The 27184-nt window shown below is 43.4% G+C and overlaps 1 protein-coding gene across 1 annotated transcript in view; it reads right to left on the minus strand.

Annotated features, from left to right (window-relative positions):
• The window catches only part of COL4A5 (collagen type IV alpha 5 chain), a 1021631-nt gene that overhangs the window by 901330 nt on the left and 93117 nt on the right, over positions 1 to 27184 (minus strand). The window contains exon 2 of the mRNA XM_069211570.1: positions 11067 to 11126. Coding sequence (XP_069067671.1) covers positions 11067 to 11126 — 60 coding nt within the window. The remainder of the gene's footprint in view (positions 1 to 11066; positions 11127 to 27184) is intronic.

A 27184-nucleotide genomic window follows, 5' to 3' on the forward strand; every position in this document is an offset into this window, starting at 1 on the left:
GTGCTACAGACCACTGGGATCATGGAATTGTACCAACAATGCCAGGATGGCATAGAGGGGGCAATTCCATGATCATAGACATGTTACATGGCCATATTCGGAGTTACCATGGTGAAGCTACATATAGGTAGTGACCTATATGTAGTGCACGCGTGTAATGGTGTCCCCGCACTCACAAAGTTCAGTGAATTGGCTCTGAACAATGTGGGGGCACCTTGGCTAGTGCCAGGGTGCCCTCACACTAAGTAACTTTGCACCTAACCTTTACCAGGTAAAGGTTAGACATATAGGTGACTTATAAGTTACTTAAGTGCAGTGTAAAATGGCTGTGAAATAACATGGACGTTATTTCACTCAGGCTGCAGTGGCAGGCCTGTGTAAGAATTGTCAGAGCTCCCTATGGGTGGCAAAAGAAATGCTGCAGCCCATAGGGATCTCCTGGAACCCCAATACCCTGGGTACCTCAGTACCATATACTAGGGAATTATAAGGGTGTTCCAGTAAGCCAATGTAAATTGGTAAAATTGGTCACTAGCCTGTTAGTGACAATTTAGAAAGAAATGAGAGAGCATAACCACTGAGGTTCTGATTAGCAGAGCCTCAGTGAGACAGTTAGTCACTACACAGGTAACACATTCAGGCACACTTATGAGCACTGGGGCCCTGGGTTACCAGGGTCCCAGTGACACATACAACTAAAACAACATATATACAGTGAAAAAATGGGGGTAACATGCCAGGCAAGATGGTACTTTCCTACAGTAAAGTATTGTTAGTTTTACCAGGTAAGTAAGACACTTACAGGGTTCAGTTCTTGGTCCAAGGTAGCCCACCGTTGGGGTTCAGAGCAACCCCAAAGTTACCACACCAGCAGCTCAGGGCCGGTCAGGTGCAGAGTTCAAAGTGGTGCCCAAAACGCATAGGCTATAATGGAGAGAAGGGGGTGCCCCGGTTCCGGTCTGCTTGCAGGTAAGTACCCGCGTCTTCGGAGGGCAGACCAGGGGGGTTTTGTAGGGCACCGGGGGGGACACAAGCCCACACAGAAATTTCACCCTCAGCGGCGCGGGGGCGGCCGGGTGCAGTGTTAGAACAAGCGTCGGGTTCGCAATGTTAGTCAATGAGAGATCAAGGGATCTCTTCAGCGCTGCAGGCAGGCAAGGGGGGGCTTCCTCGGGGAAACCTCCACTTGGGCAAGGGAGAGGGACTCCTGGGGGTCACTTCTGCAGTGAAAGTCCGGTCCTTCAGGTCCTGGGGGCTGCGGGTGCAGGGTCTTTTCCAGGCGTCGGGACTTAGGTTTCAGAGAGTCGCGGTCAGGGGAAGCCTCGGGATTCCCTCTGCAGGCGGCGCTGTGGGGGCTCAGGGGGGACAGGTTTTGGTACTCACAGTCGTAGAGTAGTCCGGGGGTCCTCCCTGAGGTGTTGGTTCTCCACCAGCTGAGTCGGGGTCGCCGGGTGCAGTGTTGCAAGTCTCACGCTTCTTGCGGGGAGTTGCAGGGTTCTGTAAAGCTGCTTCTTGAAACAAAGTTGCAGTCTTTTTGGAGCAGGTCCGCTGTCCTCAGGAGTTTCTTGTTGTCGTCGAAGCAGGGCAGTCCTCAGAGGATTCAGAGGTCGCTGGTCCCTTTGGAAGGCGTCGCTGGAGCAGAGTTCTTTGGAAGGCAGGAGACAGGCCGGTGAGTTTCTGGAGCCAAGGCAGTTGTTGTCTTCTGGTCTTCCTCTGCAGGGGTTTTCAGCTGGGCAGTCCTTCTTGTTGTTGTAGGAATCTAGTTTCTAGGTTCAGGGAGAGCCCTTAAATACTAAATTTAAGGGCGTGTTTAGGTCTGGGGGGTTAGTAGCCAATGGCTACTAGCCCTGAGGGTGGGTACACCCTCTTTGTGCCTCCTCCCAAGGGGAGGGGGTCACATTCCTATCCCTATTGGGGGAATCCTCCTTCTTCAAGATGGAGGATTTCTAAAAGTCAGAGTCACCTCAGCTCAGGACACCTTAGGGGCTGTCCTGACTGGCCAGTGACTCCTCCTTGTTTTTCTCATTATCTCTCCTGGACTTGCCGCCAAAAGCGGGGGCTGGGTCCAGGGGGCGGGCATCTCCACTAGCTGGAGTGCCCTGGGGCATTGTAACACGAAGCTTGAGCCTTTGAAGCTCACTGCTAGGTGTTACAGTTCCTGCAGGGGGGAGGTGTGAAGCACCTCCACCCAGAGCAGGCTTTGTTTCTGTCCTCAGAGAGCACAAAGGCTCTCACCGCATGAGGTCAGCAACTCGCATGAGGTCAGCAACTCGTCTCAGCAGCAGGCTGGCACAGACCAGTCAGTCCTGCACTGAACAATTGGGTAAAATACAGGGGGTATCTCTAAGATGCCCTCTGTGTGCATTTTTTAATAAATCCAACACTGGCATCAGTGTGGGTTTATTATTCTGAGAAGTTTGATATTAAACTTCCCAGTATTCAGTGTAGCCATTATGGAGCTGTGGAGTTCGTTTTTGACAGACTCCCAGCCCATATACTCTTATGGCTACCCTGCACTTACAATGTCTAAGGTTTTGCTTAGACACTGTAGGGGCATAGTGCTCATGCACATATGCCCTCACCTGTGGTATAGTGCACCCTGCCTTAGGGCTGTAAGGCATACTAGAGGGGTGACTTACCTATGCCACAGGCAGTGGGAGGTTGGCATGGCACCCTGAGGGGAGTGCCATGTCGACTTAGTCATTTTCTCCCCATCAGCACACACAAGCTGGCAAGCAGTGTGTCTGTGCTGAGTGAGGGGTCCCTAGGGTGGCATAAGACATGCTGCAGCCCTTAGAGACCTTCCCTGGCATCAGGGCCCTTGGTACCAGGGGTACCAGTTACAAGGGACTTACCTAGGTGCCAGGGTTGTGCCAATTGTGGAAACAATGGTACATTTTAGGTGAAAGAACACTGGTGCTGGGGCCTGGTTAGCAGGGTCCCAGCACACTTCTCAGTCAAGTCAGCATCAGTATCAGGCAAAAAGTGGGGGGTAACTGCAACAGGGAGTCATTTCTTTACAATGCTCTTTTGTAGCAATAAGCTCTAAGGCGTATCAAAACGTACCCAATAATAATTTAGTAACATAGGTCAGGAATAGGTTACAGCCAGGGATCATGGTAGTTTTCACTATAGTTGTCATGGAATATCTTGAATAACCTACTGGTAAAATATTCCTAATTAAACATTCTGAATAGGTGTAACATAACTATGCTAGGTGGAGCATCAAATCTTGTCTAAAGTTCCTTTAGGGCCTCCATGTATTCAGTGATGACTTCATCTTCACCCCTTTCCACCTCAGGTAAGTGTTTATAAATTGCGCGTCCATCAAAACCAATAATGTGCAACAGCAAGCATTTCTTTCTTTCAGAATCTGGATGCATCAGTGGCACCCAGGTAGGTTTGGAATGCATCAAACCAATTCCCCAATTTACAGGGGGTTCCTCAGGAGATTCTCAAAAAGGAGGAGGCGGATTTAATGATTGTATATTTCAACCAGGTGGTAAATTATACAAAAGTCTTGAAAAACTCTACTACTGCAAGGGGGCTAAAGATGTTATTTTGGATCCAGAAATTATGTGCTGGGAATTAAGTGTGCGCATCACTGCCAGTTGCGTAGAGCATCACTGCACGAGAATATAGTCTGTCCAAACTAGCATTGGGTTCTTCAGCAACTCCGCTTAATCCTCGCCATAAACAAAAGATGTATCAATCTTCCTTTAACCAAACACGAAGCTTCAGTAGATTTTTCCATTCCATAGAATATACGTATCTCTCACAGCGGCCATCCAATCCAAACACTCCAACTTTGACCTCAATGCATCCCACAGAATGCTCACCATGCAACTATGCTAGAACACTACATATTATTGTAAGAGGTAGAGGCTTAGGTGACAAACAATAGAATCAATCCATTCTGCCAGAAAGGGTTCAGAGTTCAGTGTGGCAAACCTGATAATGGGCTAGGAGGTCCAAGCTCCAGCTCTTAAGTAGGACAACCAACAGCAAAGATACGGTGTCTGGTCAACATCTTTCCCAAATCGTTTATGAAGGATCTCCTAGGCGTACAACTTACTGTCTAGAATGCGACTGTACTTGCCTTACACTTGAAGCGTAGGTGGGAAGCCTGAGTGAACAAAGTGTTATGTGTTCAAAATTTTAAATCCCCTGCTCATCAGACAGAAATGTATATCATCCCCTTTTCCAAGTTTCAAAGGCTACAAGTGACGGTAGCAACAAGCCACACCAAGTAAAACTAGAACTATTGAGGATGGGGCCAAAAATCAGATTGGTGCAGCCAGAGATCTCATGTTGCAAGATGATAGCCAGTGGTAGAGTGAAAACCTCTCACCGTCCACAATGTAAGTCAAGTTTCATAGCAGGGACTGTGAGCAACAAGTTGAGATGCATAGCATGCGGTGGAGCAACTCACCATTCTGAATCCACTTGGTATCTCTAGGAACACTCCTATGCTACCTCCTTTTCTAGGTCTCTGAGACCACCTAACATGAAAACCCAGTCTACTGTGTCACTTTCCTTTCCTGGCCCCAGTGAACACCCAAGAGCCGCACATAACACTGTCTCACCTCAGCTCTTAGGCCTCTATGAAACCTAAAATGCAGACCAACCACATTGTTTTATTTCCATTTCTAGATGATGTGACTCTCTAGATAGTCCATTTGACAAGCTGCCAAGAGCAGAGAGCCATAGTGCAGTGCCACCATCATTGAGCCAATAGGGCCTTTATTACCGTAGCTGTCACTCACCATAATACTCAACCTCATCAATGGGCAGTACCCTGACATGGCCAAGTGCAGTTCTTATAGTGTAGGGGGATATACCTGGATGTAGTTGGAAACCTGCTTGGCCAACTCACACCAGAAACAGTATCCTTGGCCTGATAATCTCGGACACTCCTACATTATCAATCTTGATTTGCCTGTAAAACTCAACTAGTTAGATCACTGTGTGATAACATTTAAAACTTTTCTTCTTAGGATTACAAAAAGGTTATTCATCTAAACCAAACAGAATCCCGAGAAGTTCCTTGAAAATCATTTCAATACAAGAGTTGTATGAAATACTGAGCAATTTGCTGACAATCCTAGATATCCCACAAGTCATTGAATAGGTCACAGAATAATATAACAAAGCCACAGTTAACACCATCGCCAAACTAACCCCTCTCACGCAAACAAGCCCATCAAAGAGACAATGATTGCCATGTGGTATTCCAAAGACCTAAATACCTGGAAACAAATATTAGGTTAACTGGAAAAAACACTTTCAAGAAAACCTATACTGCCAATTCACTGCAAAACCTGACAACCATTGGCAAAGCCAATAGGCCTTGCCTATGAGAGATATTGCTTTTGCAATTATTTTAGCCATGTGCACAGCAGCATGGCTGCTGTATACTGTGACTAAAAATATTTTTTTTTAAACTGCAATGATGTGGCCAGCACTTATGTGCTTTTTTCATTTAAAAAAACAAAACACACTGGGGAGCGATTTGAGAGGCAAAACAACACGAAAGGAGAAAGGGTGTGGGAAAAAGGTGCAAGTGAGGGAGAGGACATATGAGAGACAATTGGGAGCATACTGACAACAGAGGATGGGGGGAGGGACTGGAGAGGCAGCTAGACAATGAAGCGTGGGCCAGGCGATGGGGCAGCGAGCTGACAATGGGTGGCAGGCAGGAGGGGATGGGGAGCAAGTTCACAATGGAGAGTAGGCAGAGAGGACAACAAAGCAAGCTGACAATGGAGGCATGCAGGACGGGTTGGAAGAGCAAGCTGACAACTGGGGGTGGGCAAGAGGGGCTGCTCAAGCACGGAGGGGATGGGGAAACAAGCTGACAACAGAGGATGGGCAGGAGGAGCTGGGTAGCCAAACTGGCAGCATGAGGACAGGCAGGTTAGACTGGGTCAGAACATGGACAACGGAGGGCAGGAGGGGTGCATAAACACACAGACAATGGAGGCTGAGTGGGGAGCAAACAAATAAGGGGGTGGTAGGAAAGCAAGAAGGGCAAGTGTGGGTGGATGTGGAGGAAGCTAGAATGGCATGGGCAGGTGGGGGCTGAGGAAGCAACTGAGGGAGGAATAGAAAGAGGGACACAGAGGGGTGAGAAGGAGACAGCTGGAAAACACGTGCACTCTTGTAGGGTGCTTAAATAAAAAGAAAAAAGAAGCACCTGAAAAATCAGCAGTGGAAGGACACAAGCAATGTGTCCATGCTCTGGGGAGGGACAAACACAAGAAGAGGAAAGAAGCCTACCGAAACTGACAAATAAGCTATTAAGCAAATCAGAGTGATAATGAAGCCAACCAACAGTAAGTAAGCAAGCAACGAGCAGGCTGTCAACCCATTGTTAGCTTATAACATTTCTTGAAACAGACAGCACAAGGCAGAGTAAAATACATACCTTACTGTCTACACCAAAGCTAATTTATTTTTTTAAATGGACAATTTGAGTCTTGAGCCACATTAGAGCACTCTTTTTAACAACTAAGCACCAAACAAATCCAACACAAAAAAGCATCCATCTTGTGCTCAGTTAAAATTTGCAGCATCAACCTGCACAAAATCTGCTATTGTATGGCCCGATTTACAGTTGGTTGGCAATGGAAAATCCTCCACTGTCAAGACGAAGTGCAAAACATGGTGGAAAATCCACGGCTAAACCTTATTCTACTATAGGGATAATGTGGGGAAGAAAATTCAGTTGGTGGATTCACCTCCAGACTTAGCACTTTCTCCAGAAAGTGTAGAATTCTCCATTGACATCCATCTCGCAATCAGGCTCAATATCTCTTCCTGGTATTGAACTGGGAGAGTGAACTAGGGTTTTACCGCACATCACAAATTGCCACTGATGTACAGTGAGAGGAGCTTTGTAGAGATGGTGCTATGTACTAGCGGTGACAGCGACTACTTTAAATTTGGAGAGTGGTGTCTCAATGTTGCTGTTTTTCAACTTTAAAACTAGACAACAGGTTGTATTGTGCCCTTCAGATCCAACTAGAACCTAAGTAAACTAATCTGTGGTCTGAAAGAGCAGTTCACTGGTGATTTTAGCACTGATAATGATCGGGATTTGACTAAAGAAGGACGAAGACAATCCGAAAGAGACTATGGACAACTAAGGAAAGAACAGCAACAATAAGAGAAGTTAGTGAGCTAGAAAAACTAGACCCTTCTGAGCAACTTGAGGTTGTAGATGAGAGCACAGAATTGATGACTTCAAAATGACCTAAGAAAGACAAAGTTCAATAGAACCTCCTCAGGTTCGGATTGAACCTATCGCGCAGAGATTGATGTTGAATCTGATGACTGTCTGACTGATATCGACGAGCTTCACTGAGGGCAGAGCAATCGCAAGACACTCACCCAAGTCACTGACAAACATTCAAAGGAGGGCTAGAGAGCTAGGGTAACGGTCAGAGTACGTTAGAGCCTTAGGCATCCTGTTGACGCAGAGCAAAAACCACTGCAGCTCGCGAGATAGGGTAGTGATGATAGGAAAGAGATTAGACGACTAATTGATTCATTCTGAGGTTTCAATGTATTTCCTTGATTTCATTTATGCTAACATTGCGCAGCAACACTGCAAATTCTTACCTACAGCTTTGGCAGTTCCCATTTCTGTTTCTCTGGGTGGATGGCTGCTGGACTTCTATTTGGTAGGTGGGGAAATTCCTCGTACCCCGACAAACACCACAATTAAACGTGTTGTCAGTAAGTCAGTGCATTAAAACAGAGTTTCACATGTCCCACAGCAGGAGACTGTTTATAGTTATAATAATGTTTATTTTCAATTCCTAGCTGAAGATGGTCAAGTTATGCAGGTAGAAGATTGTTATGTCTGTTCCTACCTTCCAGCCTCTGCGGCGGACGGGGCGGCATATTTTCATTTGGTTCTGTTTTTCTGAACTTATATTATCAGCAGAACTCTTTTAAGCTGTTTTAAACTGATTATGACAACCCTTTAGAAAATGTACCAATTGTGACTGATGCAAACATGTATTTATGGGCTACTAAACATGTTTCTTGTTACTTCAAAACTTATAGATCAGGGGTTCAGCTTGATTATATGATGAAATTCTATACTCCCTTAACTAACATGAACACTACTAACCAAAGCATGCATGACGTAACCTATAAAATCTTCAAAGGAGACAGAGGTTTCGTAGACAAATTGAATGAGAGAATAAGATCAGATGATGAGAAAGGGAAACAGAAAGTTAGTTCAGAACACATAATTGGGAAAGGGAAGGAGATTTTAATAGAATCACCCCCTAGGTTGAGCACTGATGTTGCCAAGAAAGGATCCCTATGTATGTTAAGGAAACAGGAGAAAAACAAAGCTGTTGAGATATTGGGATGGAGTGAATGTAGGTACAGTTACTTGGCAGGACCTTTGCTGAAGCAGAGGTGAGTATCAAAGTCATCTATTATGTATGTGGTAAATCATCTTATTTCCAGTAAACACATAACTGGGTAGGTAGTTCTAACGGAGCATTGGTGTTCCCTACAATATATCACACTACTGAACTAGATCTCCCTCTTGATTGCTACATTCAACTAAGTCAGCAAAGCTATAAACAGATGCTTAGCGATATCTTTGCAGCGCTTATACCTTCTATAGGAGTTGTGCTAAACAATGTCAAGAATAGAAAACTATCAACCCTAGTAGATCGTCTTGCCACTAACACTGCAGGAGCACTAACTGTAATAAAGAGTTGATTGTTATGAGAACCACGATCATGCAGAATCATCCTGTGTTAGATTTGCTGCTTGCGAAGGAATGCAGAGTCTGCAAGGTCACTCACGCGCGGGAATGTTGTGCATACATCCCAAAAATAGATACCCAGCTAAGTAGTTATATCACTAGCATTACAAACATTATGCATGAATTAACTGAATTGAAAGAGATAGGGGCCTGAAAAGGACAATGTTCAGTATTTGGATCAGCTGGAAAAGGATTTGCTAAGATAGGTGAATGGTTAGAAAGTATAGGTGGAAGAATACTGAAATTGCTTTTAACCCCTGTCTTGGTTATACTAATTGGCATTGCATGTGTGCTTCTCTTTCTAAGATTTAGCAAAGGAATTTCATCATGCGACGGGTTAGGTTGTGTGTATCAGATTCTGTCAGCAAAGAGGGAGAAGAAAGAGAAAGAAAATTGATATGAAGGTGGAAGAAATGCAAAGTGAACTCTATGACACCAGGAAAGACGTGAGAGAATCAAAGGAGAAGAACCCTGAGCTGATGAAATCTGTGTAGTGATAAAGATGTAGATGTGATGATTTAGAAATCATCTGGGGTGTTTCATCTTTTGTGCTTCTAAACTACTTGAAATCAAACTTGTGCAAACCTGAACGTAGATGTACTGTCTTCCATCTTGAAGGGACGCTGCACCACACCAATGGTTGTTGTTATTTCTCAGTTCTAAATAAAGCACTGCAGGCTTCCCACTAGAAATCAGTGAGCTTTCCCAAGAGCTTCTCACCATGTTGCACCCAACCAAGGCCATCTCAACTGTCCCAAGCTATTGTTTTTACAATCTGCTGACTAATGTGCTTGAATAAACTGTGAGAGTGAATGTGTTCAATGTAGTAGTATTATGAGAGAATCCTCAAATGTATTCTGTAGTAAAATGTTTCTTTTTGCTTTTGACTTACTAGCATGTCTTGAGAACCACATACATGCTTAGTAATGTGTGAAACCCTTGTCTAAAGTCCTATGAAAGGAAGTATTTTTTCCTCTGTAAACAGAATCCCGCATTCACACTTTGTAAGGCAAATCTATAATGGATTTTGCATTGAAATGTACTGAGTTCTTTGTACTTATGATCTTTATTCTTCATTGCTAACTATACTTATGTGATCATGTATTTTGTTTATTAATACCATATATAAGCGCCTTAAAATCCTGACCGGTTTCTGTTATTTCTACTGAGAATGCTTCAGTTCTGATTCTTGATTTGAGATCACTTAAGATAGTGATGGGCCCAGTCGGGGAGCACAAAAGTCTGTATAGGGACTACACGACTCCCGGTCCGAGTCGTTGGTGCGCATTGGTAAGATTATGGGGGGAGACCAGTTTGTGTGGCAAAAGTTGTATCTAGAAAGTAAGTAAGCTATTTCAAACACTCATTTATATACTATCGCACCATAAAAGGCCAGTTGACAACTCAGTAAATGAAACTTCAATTAAGTCACGCCAGAGCTCATGTTTTTTTTCCTACTTAGTTTGATAAAAAGGGTTACAAAATGGGAAAACCAAGGTAAAAATCACTATATAAAAATTAATAATTGTGATTATTATTGCTACTAATGATAATCGCAGTAGAAAATAAAGGAGCCCTTTATTTTGGTCCAGTAATCAAAATTATCAAAAGACAAGACATCTAAGTAGAGAAAATTGGAAATTAGAACGTCAACAACTGGCAAATCTGCACTCAAGGGACCTTAAAAAGATCGTAGAAGCTGGACATCAACCTTGTGATGTTACTAAAGTAAATTACTGAGCAACTGCTGCAAACTTCCCAGACATTACTAATCCATTTAGCCACCATATTCAATTTATGCTTCGCAGTCATTAATTTATTCATCAAGGAATAAAGGGCCTTATTATGACCTTGATGGAGGGGTTTTCCTCCATCACAAATGTGGCAGATATCCCGTCCGCCGCATTATGATCCCATTATATTCAATGGAGATCGTAACACGGCGGACGGGATATCCGTCACATTTGTGATGGAGGAAACTCCTCCGTCAAGGTCGTAATAAGGCCCAAAGTTTCTTGCCCATTTACATTTTTGACTACAATACCAAAAATACATAGATTTACCAATTGCTCAGTTAGCTAAATTGATACATCTCTGGCATATGATAAAACACTGGAAATTAGAAGATTATTAGAAAATTATTCATAATCATTACTGGACCTGCTATCATTTCATTTGCAAACTTTTAATTTGACTTTCCTATTCTTTATCTGAAATATTCTGATGCTCATCATTACACAATCAACAGCTTTAAACACATGTCCATACCCACCTTATCACCTTTCACTCCGCTGCAGTCACATTTTGTTGTTGATGTACATCCTTGACACGCCTGTGGCAGAAAATAGAAAACAATGTATCAAAAATGGGAAACTGGCTTATAGTACTTACAATATCAAAAGGTTGCAGGTATTGTGTACATTTCATTGCTAAAAATGGAGCTAATCAAGGGAAGAAAGGCATTTCTGTCCTTCGTCTTTACAGCACATAAAAGATTACACATCCTGTTATTTTGATTTAGCAATTAAATTATAGAAGTTAGCCCAGTACAAAAGTTTTCATAGTTTTATTAGGTTAAGTGAACATAAAGAAATGTCCCCTGAAAAGATTTAAAAAGAGGGAACTATTGTGATGCCAGGAGATTGCTTTAGTAAAACGTGCACTGAAGGAAACTGCTTACATCAGGCTTGAAATAAAAGTAATGGAATGATAAATTCTACACCTCGCATTCTGCTGAGGTTGGTGGTACTTTACTAAGTTCAGCCACGACTGTATGTCAGTGGTTTGCGGGGCAGAGCCTGCTCTCTTGAGCAACAGGTAAGATGGTACTTTACCATTAAACTTGATCATCAAAATTTAGAGTCAAAACTACTTATCAGTGTTCAGCTCCTTTGGGGCACAACATGAAAGCTAAAGATGTCAAGAGATTGCCTCAATGAAATGTAAACTGCATTTAACTGTATAAAGAAATATTGAAATAATGTAATGATAGGGCACTGTCCATTGCTAAACATTGTCGTTCATTAAATGGCTTAACTGAAGGCTGAAATAGCAGAAGTAATTGCAATGGCTACTTTTCCACAATGCTTGGGTACATTAATGAACTCACATACATACCATCTGTATGATATGTCCTGTCTTGCTCCAGTAGATTACAACTGTGTTCCAATGTTTTTAAAGATAAATGTAAAGAGATACAGTGCATAACATCTTGACCCAGAAAAGCTTCTAGGGCTGCTTAAGCACTGGTGGGTCCCAGTTTGACAATCTTTATTAGCGCCCCCTCAATGACCTCCTTCTCCAAGGATTCCCTCATTACCACCCTCGAACAGTGCCCCTTATCTCTCCATAGCTTCTCTCTCACATGTATTTAATTTCCTTTATAGCACTGTTCATACCAGGGTAGGGTTTCAGAGCACTTTACATCAGACACACATTATACAGAGACAATGAATCATACGTCCGAGGTCTGCGCCAGGTGCGACTGCACCAGTCGCGCTACCAAAGCTGGTCTTGCAGCCTTCTTCTTCCCATGGCAGTAGTCATTGCTTCAGGTGGGATGAGGTATGTGGAAGTGTTGGGGGGTCTCTAAAAAGGGCATGCCCAACATGGATAACTGGGATTATTTCACAACAGGGTTTGATTAGTGGTATGGTCTAAAACATGGATACTCAAAGTACGGCCCGCGGGCTTCATGCGGCCCCTCTGACCTTATCATGCGGCCCCCTGGGCAAGAGGAGCACTGGACAGCTGCTTGTTCGACTCAGCACTTACAATAAAAATATTAAATAGACACATTCATTTATTTAAACTTAATTGGTGTTAAAGAAATTAAGTGACTGGGGACTCCTGCACTTAACTTTAGAAACGCCTTCATTTTTTAAGACATCTTGCAGCATAAGTGTAAAACTATGTCAGACACTTCAAAATTAAAAAAAAGTGTATTTAGTTAGCATACAGAACCTTTTCACCCTAGTACAATTTGTCATATCAGTACATTGAGATGTATTCATGTAAAAGTGATAGTTTTCAAACAGTAATTCTTCCCCTTACCCTGAGAACACCACCAATAGTAAATTTAAAGAGGGATGACACTTGTTATGTGCACTTTATGGGTGGCCTGGGTTCCTGTCATACATGAACATTATAGTTTATTAAATCAAACATAGAAGCAGGTTTTGTACAGCACACACCATGAAATCATATATTTTGAGGTCTTATATGCGTTAATGCAGAAAAAGGAGGGAAAGTGAAGTTAAACAATTGCCCTGAATCACACAATTTGGAAAAGTGGGGAAGCCGAGATTAATTCCAGGTTTTCTGGTTTCCCATTGTTCATTTCAGCCACAAGATATATATATCTTTTGCTTCTCCTACACCTACCTTGCCACCAATGCCCCCAGGCACCCCAGCCAAACGTCACTGCACTGGCATCAATGCGGCCCCCGGTTACGTCACAGACCAAACTTTTTGACCCCTGGGAAAATGTTTGTGAGTACCCATGGTCTAAAACATGTGACCTAGAATCCTGTGCTCAATACAACAGGCCAGCTGACTAGTAGTTGAGCCCCCTCTACATATGTTTTACGTTAGTGCATCCAAACTTATCATACAACAACCAACATACATACCTAAAGCAAGACATGTGTATTGACTTTGCACATGCTTGCTAGCACTGATTGTATTCAAACAAAATGAAATGTATTATTGTGACTATTCAGAACTGAACTTGATTCAATTGTAAAAGTATGACTTTCGGAAAGATTGCGGTTATTTAAGATTGTGAGTGCAAAGGTCTGTGTAAGAAGGGGGCCCTGGGTGTTTCAATCCCTCCCATACACTAAAACTGAATAAAAAAATACAGAAACAGTACCTCTGGGAAAAATAAATACATGTGTGTAATATGTATACATATACAATGCAACATGAAGTAAAACTTATGAAATATAAAAATTAAATATAAAAACGAATTGCATCACTTGGGTTCTTAGACTCAAGTTTGACAAAGAGAACTGTATTTTCTCTTGTAAGTTAAGGAAATGAATGCAAAGCTCAGTAGAGACCCGTTTCAATGTCACTTAGGCTCTGACACTAGCCAAGCCCTTTTGATTTTACTAAAATATTGTCTCTACAATATAATTAGTTATGGAGGCTTTCGTCAAGCCCTCATCATCCCTTGGTCTGTTATGGTGTCCTTCACATTTCAATTCCACCCACTATAGCATAAGGCATGGGGAAAGGGGTCAGCCCACTTCAACCACTGCTAACCTCACTGTGAGGGACGCCATTCTACCATTTCTCAAGGAACACATTCACACAAAGTCCATCCCTTCGGTGCTAGTGAATACTATGGCAATATGTGTTTTTTTGATGCCATAATATCATTTTCCCTTTTTTTTTTTTAAAGATTGGCAGTGGGCCGACAGTTTCCCGAACAAGTTTTGCAAAAAACATGAATGCCAGTGCTTTTAGCTTTGCCAATGCTTGTTTAATTACCGTCGGAGCTGAGTACTAGCAGTCCCCGTCCCACTTAAAGCCATGGTAGAAGTGCGTAAAATCACTGCGGAAATGTGCAGGTCTGTTCATTGAAACATTACTTTATTTTCTGAACAAACATACCTGCCAATTCGGACATACTGCTGCAATTTACGCTCTAGCCACTAGATGGACATATTGGCACACTAACAGAGAAAAAGTATTTTTATAAAGATTTGTTTTTTTCCAGCCCCACCCCTGGGCTTACATCGAAGTCAGCGTCAGTACACGATGAACCTGGCCTTGTTAGGCGATACACGTACTTTACATGCACACGCTAATGCGTTACAAAATAGCAGGCGCACATAAACATTTATTTTTGGCGGATTAACGCAGGCGGTTGCCAAGTTTCCCTGGAGAGGTGACAGTGAGGTGAAGTAACCACTCATGCTCCTCTCTTGCAAATCCGACAAACTGAGACAAGTTGAAAACGTAGCCTAATTAACCCAGTCCGGGTCACCAACGACCAAAAAACAAGGACTACTTCTTCACATACATGCCAACATTTTAGAAGAGAAAAGTGGGAGATTTCAAGAAAAAAATCGAATGTATTTTCCATATTGACTTCTATTGGGCCTGACTCGGACTACTGTTGTGTGTGGGATTTGCAAGTCTGCTGCAGGTTCGGATATTAGAGACGCAAGTGTATGTTTTTTTCCCTTACCTATCAGGAGCATGGAGAAAGCGCTATGGCAGGCAGAGAGCGTGACCCAAGTGCTGTGCACTGGTCTGCAGGAGCAGGTTACTGGCAATGCATACTCGCAGATACACAAGACCAGGCCCTGTCAGCTGAAGCCCGCAGAGGAATCTGTTTTTTACATACAGGAATCGGGAGGGGGGAGACTAGCCTTGAAATCGGTAGTCTCCCGTCTGAATTGGGAGGGTTGGCATGTATGCCTTCATAGATGCTAACATTTCCAAACTCGGAGGTGGGATATTTTGAGAAACAAATTTGGAGGAATGTAGTTTCCCCCATTGGTTTATACTAGAGCTGTGCCAATTTTAGGCGGGAAACGTCTAACCTACACACACACCCATCACGTCCCCTCCAATGGCCTTAAATGGTGAACTTAGCACCAGATCTGCTGCAGAAAGGCAGAGCTGCAACCTATCCTTGGCTTCTATGATTCTCAGTTACGTCTCCATTGATGGCAACATTTCAGAAGAGGAAAGTGGGAGATTTTTAAAAAATAATCAGGAAAAGGTATTTCTCCCATTGACTCTCTATTGAAGGAGAGGCAATTCCGGGAGGGTGACTGCTAAAATAAATTCATTTTTGGCTTAAAAAAATCGAGCCTCCTCCGCCTGAATCGGGTTTATGGGCATGTATGCATCTCGCTATGTTGTACTTATTATCCTGTTTTTGCACACCAGTAAAGAAGAAAAAAGTGCATTTCATATGTAAGTTTGTTTCAAACAATTGTTCCTGGACAACAGTGTGACGGTGGAGATTATATTTCATTTTTCATGACAGATGAACGGAATTTTTTTTGTCAACTGGTTGTAACATGTTTTATCTTGTAAAGCAGATGCCTAAGGCCGGCTGCCGCGGAGTAACATCGCTTAATCTGGTGAGGTAATAACGTTTTTGGGGACAGTGCTCCACCCTGAAGGTTCCTCCCTCATTCTCCCAGCTCAGCTCCTCCTATGCACCTTACCCCTGGGGATGAAGGTCATTTACTCATTTACCACTGGTGTATCAGTGCCACAACACTGTTGCGCTCCAGAAATGGCTAGGTTCTCCATGTTAGCAGCTTGACTTTCTCAGGGTAGCGAGGACGAGCAGTGAAGGCTTACTCCAAGCAGGAGCTAAGAACATTCAATGTAACACAATGCATAACAAATAACTAATAACCACAGAACTTTGATATGAGAGAAAAAAAAAGACTTCAGTAGCATCTGGATTTATAAACGGTGCCTTTAAAACACAAAAAAGCCTAGCACCCCAGCCTTTGCTACCCTCTTCCCCCGCACTCACAACCCCCAGTGGTTAGGGTAAGGCACTGCATGCTTATAAAGATATCAGTGACTTTCAGCTGGGTCTCCAAGGGATGCCACTGTAGGATATGTGCAATTAGGACAAATCTTATCCCTACAGATATCCACCAGGCCTCAGCATGCGATAACCCCTTGTGATGAGTCATTTATTCCCCAGGCACAGACGTCTGCTGCAGCAGAAATAACCCATCAAACAATATCAAAACTCCAGTCCCTATTTGTGTGTTGAGAAAATTTCACTCACTTATTCCTATACCCTCCTTGAGTTTGCTCAACCTTGGTTTGATCGGTCCCAGGCAGGCCGCTTTGCGAGAGAAAGGAGGAGAAAGTATTTTAATTCATCCACAACTGAAGTTACTTGTTTGACTTGTCCCATGACCCTACACATCTGTGCATTAGGTCCAAGTTCTTCACCAACATCATTAACTTTCAAAAATGTCCAAGCCATTTGACCTTGTCACCTTCCTCAAGATGGCCCTGTGTAGTTCATGAATGCACCTTATGTGTGGTTCCTCTTACAGTTCTGTGTCACAGCAGTGTGCATTATGCAGACTTGGCAGCGCCCGTATAGGACTGCTTCTGGACCTTTTTAAATAGGAGATGGCAAACCTAACAGTGGGCACTTTTTAAGCAGTGTCACTGACACAAAACATCATGGCGTATTGATATGTTTCATAAGGAAGAGGAGCAGTGGTATCTTTTTCATTTCTCAAAGGGTATGTTGTTTGAAAGACATGTTTATATCGAGTGATGTGCAACGAAAAACAAACATGACGTGGCATGGCACTGCCTGGGCAGAATTTAGATTCTGAAAATAAATGATAATGGATGCTATTTCAACGTATAGATCACAGCCCAAGTTAAGGTAAAGACAGGTGTGGCAAATGTATAGGCAATGCCACCATCTCATTTAGAAATGTGTCCAAAACCAGTGTAAGACCTAGTAGTAATATTTCAAAATGTAGGTCATTTTTGTACAACCGAATTACCTCTCAAGTTAAGAGCTCCCCAAGACATTTTGTTCATCAGGTTCTAGCGTCCAGAATGTGTATACACAGAAACAGCAGAATAATCAGTTCTCCTAGAACTTGCAGTTTGTAGATCTACTAAGTTCCTACAGGTCTCCAACAAATTAACTGTAGAGGTCATCTAGCCCTATGACAACTGAAAATTACTGCACCGGAAGCACCATCCATAAAGCACCGTCATGAAGAAGATCTATAGGTCCAAGCTCAAGGATCGACACACATCAACAAGTACATATTGCTCCGCAAATTTGTGGATTGTCACCCAAGGTATTTGATGCTGGTTGTTACACAAAGAGTAATCCTCAATGTCTTTCAGAAAACTCATCCTCTGTTGGACAGCCCCACAGAGAACTATGTGCAGATTGTGCCAACTTTGTCCTGTTGATGTGTGACGTGTATGCATAATTCAACACAATAGTTTATAAAGTGGTGCAAAGATTAAATATTTCTTGTAGGCACATTAACAGCAGTTGTGTAACTTTTTCCAAAGTAATTTTTATTAAGACCATTTTATCTGGATTGACCGATTTAAGAAATCGCAGTAATAAGGAAGCAGCAGAATGCTTGACCCCTGATTGCATTCAGACCCACCAGGCACCTTACTTTTAAACAATACAAGGAGAAAAGTCAAGTGAGAAAAGACTGATAAGAGGAGATATTCCTTTAAGTGTAGATGGGGGACAGTGTGGACCACAAAGGCTAGTGATCCATTGCTAAGCAGCTGCAGTGGAAAGCAACGAAACGAGACTGGGCACAAAGAGTGTAATGAAACACCAAAAGAAACTTAAACCAAAAGAAACTGATGCCTTCAGGCACATATAGAAGATGAAAATGTAGGGGGAGAAAGGTCATGGATACATTTCAATGTGATGTACATAAAACATGCTGGAATGCAGGAGAGCTGTAGAGCAAGAGATGGAGAGATAGAAGTGTTTGGGGGTATACAGAAGAAACGTTTTTTGGACAGACGGAACGTAATAAGCGAGAAGGGCTTCTGTTGATGGTGGAAGAGATCCCAGCTCATCAACCCCTGTCAATAGACTTGGAACCAAAGGAGACCTGTACAAGAGCTCTAGACAAGAGTGTGTGAACTGAGCGTGGGGTCTGTGGGCAGAGAAGAGGAGCAGGGTAGGTCTGCAAGAGTCAGTGGGGAAGGGAATGGGTGAGGAGAGAGTTGTACACAGGAGGAGAAGCATGGGGTGACGGCAATGGCACCTACTGCCCTGGGGTATCTGCGGTACTGACCGATTCAGTCAGAGTATTTTTACTTTGAGGGATCTACTCTGATCGCTTGGAAACTTTAGTGAAGATCTGTCACAATGTGCTTTCTGATCTTTTTTTATATAATGTTAAAAACATTACGCTTTGTAATAAAGTAGACATGAAGGTGCAAAGTCTCAATTCTTTATCAGTGCTGTGATATATATATATATATATATATATATACCCTTTCAGACATGCCTGCCCTGTTTGCTATGACAGCTAACGTCTTTCACCACGAGATGTGTCTGGCCGGACACTAACATGGGGGCCTAGCATGACGTTTTCGTCCAAGGCCACGCAAATACGTCTGACATGTGTGAGTGCATTTTAGCTGAAAAGTGGGCATGAATCAAAACCAGGGTGGGCAGAGGACCGGTTCAGGCCCCTCTTCATTTGGCAGGATGTTTGTCTACTGTATTTCTATAGCAACTCGCGCTTTTGGGGCCTTTTACTCTACCTCAGAGCCAAGACTACCGAAAATACCAGAGCTCTGCTTGGGCTAGCCTTACTGCTTCTATGCTCTAACCACTGGATAGTCACTAGAGATACCAGCAGTTAGGGTCCGAAGGAGGTGGCCATTGCAACAACTGAATTGTCAAGCATAGAATTTTCTTTCTTCAGTAGGACGTACATTCATGTCTTAGTTGGGTGGGTGGCTCAGGAATGAAGCTGTAAAGTTGTACTAAAACTGCACTAAAACTAAAATCTAAATCACATTAGAACATTGGAATGTTGAGAGTTGATTGGAGACAATGAAGTGCCCTGGGATTTTACTGGTTGGTAAAAGCCCGGCGCGGCAACATTCCAATGTTCTTTGTTCACAGCAAAGCTGTGAGTAAAGCCCTCATGGAGCCCGGGTGGATTTCAATCCCCTCAGGCTCCTTGATGACTTTGTTCTATTTATTAGAACATTCTGCCCTCTAGTGGTGGAATGTTCTAATAGCCTTATAGCCCTTCGTAGCTGGGCTATACTGGCAATTAATGTCCCGCTCCCTTTTTAAAGGCCTGAGCCGAACGCTGGAGCGGGCCTCTAATGGTCGGTATAGCCCGCTATGGCGGGCTCTAAGGCTATAGTAAAATAGACGATAACTCTAAACTAATCACACTATGACATGGTAAACAAAAGCACTGTGTTTTCAGTCTGCTTATCCGCCCCACCTTGAAACCCTTGACTGTAATTCTAAAGACAAGCCAGAGGTTTACATCTGGGCAACCACAGCCCTGTCACCTTAATATATGAAGAAGACATGCTTTGAAGCAACAGAGACCTGCTCCTCTCCCACATGTGTCATTAACGATATCACTGTTTAAGGGGACGATGAAACATCTCTGGGCCCAAAGGAAAAGTACAGCCTGTGTGGCTCATTCCTCTTGATGGAGAAAGGCTAAAGGGCTGGTGCAACCCCCCTGGAGAGCTCCATTACAAGGGATGTAAGGGCTCGTCAACAACCTTCGACCACGGCTTGACGTTTTGACAAGTGGTGGATCCAATTGCACCTCTTAAATCACTAGCAGGAGAAGTATCACTTGCACTAATAATTGCTGTGAGTAAGCAGCCTTGTTTTCATTTACAGAGATGATGTTGACACTGGACGTCAATCAAGGCGGTAATGGGAGATCATGGTCGACATTGTGCAAGGAATAGTGTTCAAATTGTGGTTTCAACACATCTCGTTGTCGCTGCTGAGGAACCTGAGCGGGCTACGTGGGGTTGGATTTCATGCAGCCCAAGGCAGCCAGGAAGAAGGTTCAACCAACCCCTCACTTGGTCAACCCTCTGGAAGACAATGCCGGCAAGACCACATCTTCACTACGAGCAAACTCAAGTTTATCGTTTTATTTTCAGAAGAATTAAAAAGTGGTCTCTTTAAAATAAATCCATGTTTTCGGTTCGAAGCATTTTTGCATATCTGAAAATTCAGTGCTACACAGGACAAAGTGTTGATCAAAATGTTTCTGTTGTTGCTGTACAGCTCTATAGGGGTAAACTACACAGATTACCAAGACGTCACATGCACCTGCTGCGTAATAGCAACACAGCTTTTAACTTGAAAGCTTTACTAGCATAATTGGCATAACCTGTGTATTTACTCCAATGAATAAAATCTAACAAAAACAATCTTGTGCAGATCTACTTCTTTCGAGCTTGAGGGTTTGGTAAAATGTGGTTGTGCCCTTAACAGGCTGCACAACGTATTCGGTCGCTGTGGTGCTTGCTGGGGGCCTGGTGGTTTCCTTCCCCTGTTGCAGCTCAATGGCAGACACGGGGATTGATGGGTGAAAGGGGGGCAGGGTGCCAAAGGTCCTGCACCACACCGGAAAACTACCAATGCATGTTGCATCACTGCAGAAGAGGTGGATGGGCGAGGAATTAAAAGGAAATTGTGAATGAGTCGTTTGCAGTGTATTCCCCAAGAGGGGTCTGTTTGTGACTGGAGTCAGACATTCACATCAGTTGTGGTGATTGTGCTCTGAGTGTCCTGCATCTCAGACCACTTTAGTACCTGTCATCTAACAAAATGCCAGAATGGAGGAACATGTTGGCACAAGTATTAATGAGGATGAATAGTCTACAGTAGATAACTGCATCTTAGCAGAGTATGAAATAGAAGGATAACAGAATCCAAGGTCAGGGCACCCATGCAGCTACAGGAAGGGGAAACATTTTCACCTCCCGTGGAGGACTGTCCGTCAGTAAACACTGGCCATAGGATACTTAGATCCTATCCTGGGTCATTCCACTGGACCATAAATAGTCCACCATGCTGGCCAGCATCATCTTCAGCCGCCCGCTACATAGTGCAGACTTAAGACTTTGATTTAGATTTCATTGGACGAGTTACTCCACCACAACGGCAACACATATCCCGCCCATTATTTTCTGTGGGATTTATATTTCAGAGGACGGAATATCTGTCACCTTTGTGATGGAGTAACCCATCTGCCAAAATCTAAATCAGGCCCCAAATGCTGCAGTACGCCAAGTACACCATGGTGTACTCGGGATCACTGACAGGATATTGAGAACAAAAATATCAAGAAGACAGAATATTGTATCAAAAATATTGACGATCAAAATATCAAGAAGATAAGTGCGAAAAGGAAATTACAGATTTACTATTTTTAACACTACATCCACATACCTTGAAGATGCATGTATCTTCAAGGTACGTAAATGTGGAGTTAAGTATAGTAAAACTTTTCTTTCCCATAGAAACTTACCGTCACAATATTCTTGACCTCGATATTCTTTATACAATGTTTTGTCCACACTATATTTTGGACTCCATTTTTTGTGCAAACACCTGTACTGGAGGGTGCTACCAACCAATCCCTGTCTGACCTGACTCCTGCGGCAGGTGAAGAGGGAAGAGAAGGGATGCATGATTCTGTCGGTGGGGCCGTCATCCCTCCGCAGAGAATCCACAAACTCACAATCCTAGAGAGGATCTATATTACTTTCTATAACTTGTCCCAACAAGTCTTTAGGGGCGTAACCAGGGGAGCCATCAGGGAACCCACCAAAGCCAAGAGTTTTCAATTGGATTCTCCATCTGCCTGATGATCAAGTCATCCCAAGGAACCAGAAAATGCCGAGTGGAGATCTGCTGCCTGATGATTAGGGAGGTTGAGGAGAAAGCCCGCAGAAGTGACTAGAGGCTCTCATAAACCGATGAAGTCCGGCCTACATTCCTCACTTGTGGAACTTACTGAAGCTGGCAGTCCTCAGCGGTTGCATTAAGATGGCTGCCAGGCTACCTGGACCAAGCTCAGCGCTGCGTTTAACTTGTGATGACTGGAGTGAACAATTTCCCTCACCTGCCTTCTCAAGACAGCCTTAAAAACAAAACAAAAACAGGACTTTTGAAGGAATAACTAAAAATCTGATTAAGAAGCAGAAGAAAACCATTTCTCCGCTTTTCACCATGACTGTCAAACACTTTTGTCTAACAAACCAAGATAATATAGTGACTGGGGTTTCAAATATATATTGAGATGCTTGGTGAAATCTTTATGTTTAAACCATTCAATTGAAATTGTGGCCACCAGCACAACAAATCACAGAGCTATGCCCAACACAAGCTAGGAGGAGGTTAGCAGCAGGAGTCAGGGTTCCAGGAGGGGGTGAAAGTGCAACATCACGCATCACTGCTTTCCAAGACCATCCACAAGTGTGACAAGAGGCAGGATGCTTTCACCAGGGACACCCTGCACACCCTGTGACCATGGGCGACTGTCAGACCCCTCACTAACGTCAGACTGGAATCTCCATTACTAGCAGCCCATCAAGAGTCCAGCAGCGAAAGCACTCAGTGACTACCAAGAACTACAGAGAATAACATGTAGAGACCTGAACTACAAAACAGTGCATTGGAAAGAATGACTTTACCCAGGCTCCTGCAGGCACTGAGCTGCAACAGGGGTGTGTTGGGGGTGAAAAGCAGGGAGCGCTCTTACATCAGCTTACAGAGGTGAGTTTGTAGGAGACACGTTTATAAAAGGTTACAAACAGCCCAGCAAAGCCTCCCAGTAGGACACTACCATGATAACCATTAAACCACTGGTGTCCAAGATAGCCTAATGAGATGCAGGAAATGTTTTCCAGGCTCCATCCTTCTTCCAGTGGCATCCTGATTCCTTCTCTGTTGCTGCACTGGAGTTTGCCAGATGTTATATGTTGAAAGTAATGGACACAACATGGCTCCAAGCAACAAGATGATGCCACCTGAACAGCACTTCCCTATTCCCTGACTGGTATATGCATCAACCATTCAGAATAAGCCAGCTTAAATGTACCACACCCACATACATCTAACATTACATCCAAGTCACAAGGTCTTTAAAGAAGCCTATAACTGCAACAGTTTAAATTAACAACCCGATCCTCCATGTTGTGTTCGGCCTCGTATGCTCCCCCCTTGCTTTCTCACCCATGTGCTTCCTCCCCATCCCCCACATATTGCTATGTTGCCTTGTAGCAGACCTACCAACTTCCTTATAAAACTCATTGTGTGTGATGAGGCACCAAGGAGGGGGGCGAGGCCTTAGGTCCATAACCTCTGAAGCTCTGAAAGTGCTTCTGAGGGGGTGGGGTTTTAAAGGTAGGGGGCAAGGCTTTGGGCATGTTACTGTCTGTGAGCCACATTAAGCTGTAACCCCCTTAAACAAGCATTTGCAATGCAATGGGTCTCGCATTTGCTCAACTTAGAGCTATTAGCGTGTAAAGTCCTAACCAGACTTTTATTGCCACATAAGTTGAAAATGAAAAGTAATACAGTTTTACATAAGTGAGCCAATTTAAAGCACCATGCCATGAGCATGAAGGAATACACAAAAGGAAACAGAAGTTTGCTCGCAGACAAACGTATCGGCAGTTATGCAATTATCTATGTAACAAGATCAATGTCATGCAAAGCGCTCGACTACTGCCCAGCAAGATCACGCTGCAGAAATAAAAATAAAAAGTAGTCCAGAAGCCATACGGAAAACATGGAGCCTCGTATGTTTTCAGTAGTTGGTTGATGCGCTGGAGGAGGGCTAAACTCCGGAAAAAGGGATGACGTATGCATGCCTTTCGCAAATGAAAGCAAGCGATTTTCAAAAGGCAAGCCCACGAACCAATGAAACTGATGGGCGTGCGGTGGGTGTGGTTAAAAGCCCACAGAGAGATTTCAGCAGGCTAGAGCGCTTTCGCGCTCAACCCTAAAAGACAATCTGAAGGCTGCCGCTGATGTCCTGGGGAGGTTGTACACATTGGTTGCTTTCACAGGCTGCTTCTACTCCCTCCAGCTGGGCCCTCTTTGTTACTTTTGCCCTCCCCCACCCCGAATTGCTTCTGAACCCCATTGCTCCCCCTCTTTTTAAAACTCTTTTGCTTGTTTTTTGGTTTATAGTTACCAATACAACCCAGATCGGACTCAAAATGAAAAAAAATGCACGAGTGGTGTGTGCGCCTATAAAATGATGCCTACAAATGCCGAGGACGGCTGCATCTAAGGCCTTTTTTTTCTATTCATTAGCCATGTTGCACAGCATCAGGGATGATGAGCAGCATGGCTTAAAATCACTGGCAAAGCCAGTAGGTCAGAAAGATTAAAACTACTGGCTTTGACAATGCTAGTTTATACAGGTTTGTGTTTAGAGCATGACTGAAGCCAGGCATCACTAAAATACACAGTCCTCATCTAAATATCAATCGTTGTTCAAATTGTTTAATCCAGGACAGGCCCCCAGTTTTCACCACTGTGGGCATAATGGGCACTTTGCATAGCCTGATACAGAAACAAATGTACAGAACCAGTAATATTGTACCAATTACTCAGGTGCTCAAGTTACTCTTTGCTTCTCAAGCATGAATCAGCTGGAAAAGTCTTGTTTGAACTTTTCTAATTGGGCCTAATTTTTGGCCCTCCTCGTACATCCTAACAGCGTGATTTTTCGCTGTGAGACGTATCCCAAACAATCCAATCTTTACTGAATCATCCTCGCTAAAGGACAAAATGTTCACAAGCTCAAAGCGAAGGAACTTCTTGTTCAAGTTATTTTCTGCAGGTTTGTTAATCTGCCAAAAGCACGTGTCCCTCTACACACATGCGTGGTATAAAATACGACACAGGTAGATAAGATGCGCCTGCTTTTATTTCAGACACAACATCTTGCTGTCTAGAGAGGTGGGCACGTTTATCATTTCCAGACTTCCCTCCATGGCTGCACAGGCTTATCGCTGATTTCTTTTCAAGCAGGAGCTGAAAGGAATGTGTCTTTGCGAGCACATTCCCTGCGCAGAAGGACCTGAGCACACCTGGAAAGAAATATGCGCGCGATAAAGCAGGCTTGGGCAAATGTGCCCCATTATCAAATATTGCAAAGATGCCAACTGCACATTTTCTAAGGTGTCCTGCTCGGGTGGTCAAATATCGGTCCTAGAATGAGCGAGATCACTGTTGTTAATGACACCAATGTTGGATGGAGAGCAGAGCAGGTCAGATACTGTATGAAATTCTATATTATTTGGGATGGGGAACTGCCCACCTCGAACAATAGTCACATCCCATGTCACGGTGAAACCTCTAAGTCACTAGATTAACCTGAACTCAACCCCCTTACAGCTATGGTTCAGAGCAGACAGGCTTAACTTAGATGCAACATGAAAATATTTATGCAGAACCAAGCAGTAATAAAGTTAAAAGGCAAAACAATGAAAATCATAAACCAAGTTAGAGAAACAGTAAAATTGAATTAACAAAATGACACCACAATGACACAAATCCAACAAAGGAACCAGAGATATGAATTTTTAAAGTTTTCAGAAGAAATATTGCCAAAAGTACAAAGTGTCAACAATGGTTAATGCATACATGCCAAGATTTCAGAACAGGGAAGTGAAAACATAATCAGGGGAATGTATTTTTCCCATTGACTATTGAAGAAGAGGAAATTTTAGGTGGGTGAAGGCTAAGAAAAAATAAACAACAGGTCTCACCTATGATACAGCTACTGACTTTGTTCATGTGCTGTAGCGGTGTTGTACACCAGCATGGCTTCTGTTCAGCATGGCTAAAACTGAGTGGAGAGGGATGGCACGGAATGGTGCAAAGCAGGGCAGAGTGGCACAAAGCCGGGCAAAGCGGCACAGAGTATCCAAATGCATTCTAGAAGTTGTAATATTGGCTTGATTCAATGGGACTAACAGTCATTTGTAAAAACAAAGCATGTGACTGGAACACGGCGTCAGTAGATGCTATGAGCACGAGTGCAAGTACGGAAAAGGAACCTTTTGACTGCTGTTGGGGCAGTAAGTATAGCAACTATCAGGGTTCGATTGACTCCTCTGGTGTCCAGTCGTGGTGCCATTGCAACACCAAGAGTAGCTATGCCCCTGCATTATAACCCTCATCACACTGGCACAGCTGATAAAAAAAAAACACACACACAGAAAGGTGACAGAAACCTAACTTAAGAACATTACGGTGGAACGGAACTGTGCTGTACTCCAGATAGGCAAGTGCATGTGCCAGGCTAGTAGGCAACGCTGCCAAGGAAGAAGGGTGGCGTCACAGTCCATCACTTGCCTGAAAACGACTTGCTGCACGACTGACTCTCCCAGAATCTCAAGGGCTAGCGACACCGACCAATCAGAAATATTGCATATTTTTCTGAGACCCACAACAGGCTTCATGGCTTTTGTAATTGACACATTAGTCCTGATATTACGGTGTTTAGATGCTTTGAGGATATATTACGAGGAGGTTTATAAAAATAGGCATTTTATATCGGGTTGTAGATGTTCACACAGCCCCCGTTCGACTGCTTGCAGTGTTGTTTCCCTTCAAATACCAAGTACTACAGTAGTGCAAAAAGAGTGGGGTATCTGGACTTCTCACAGATGACCCGAGACAAGCAGGGTTTTCTTTGTTTGCTTGTGTGCCAGAAAGGAGAGATCTTGTGAAAAGAGTATTTCAGTTAAAAAGATTTGTCACATAATCGCAGCTACTTATTTCAAATGTGGAGCGCAATTACTGAGCGGAGGGTATCGTTATTTGTTAATGAAAAATTCAACTCCGTA

This window comes from Pleurodeles waltl, chromosome 2_1 (assembly GCF_031143425.1).
Source record: "Pleurodeles waltl isolate 20211129_DDA chromosome 2_1, aPleWal1.hap1.20221129, whole genome shotgun sequence".
Taxonomy (NCBI): domain Eukaryota; kingdom Metazoa; phylum Chordata; class Amphibia; order Caudata; family Salamandridae; genus Pleurodeles; species Pleurodeles waltl.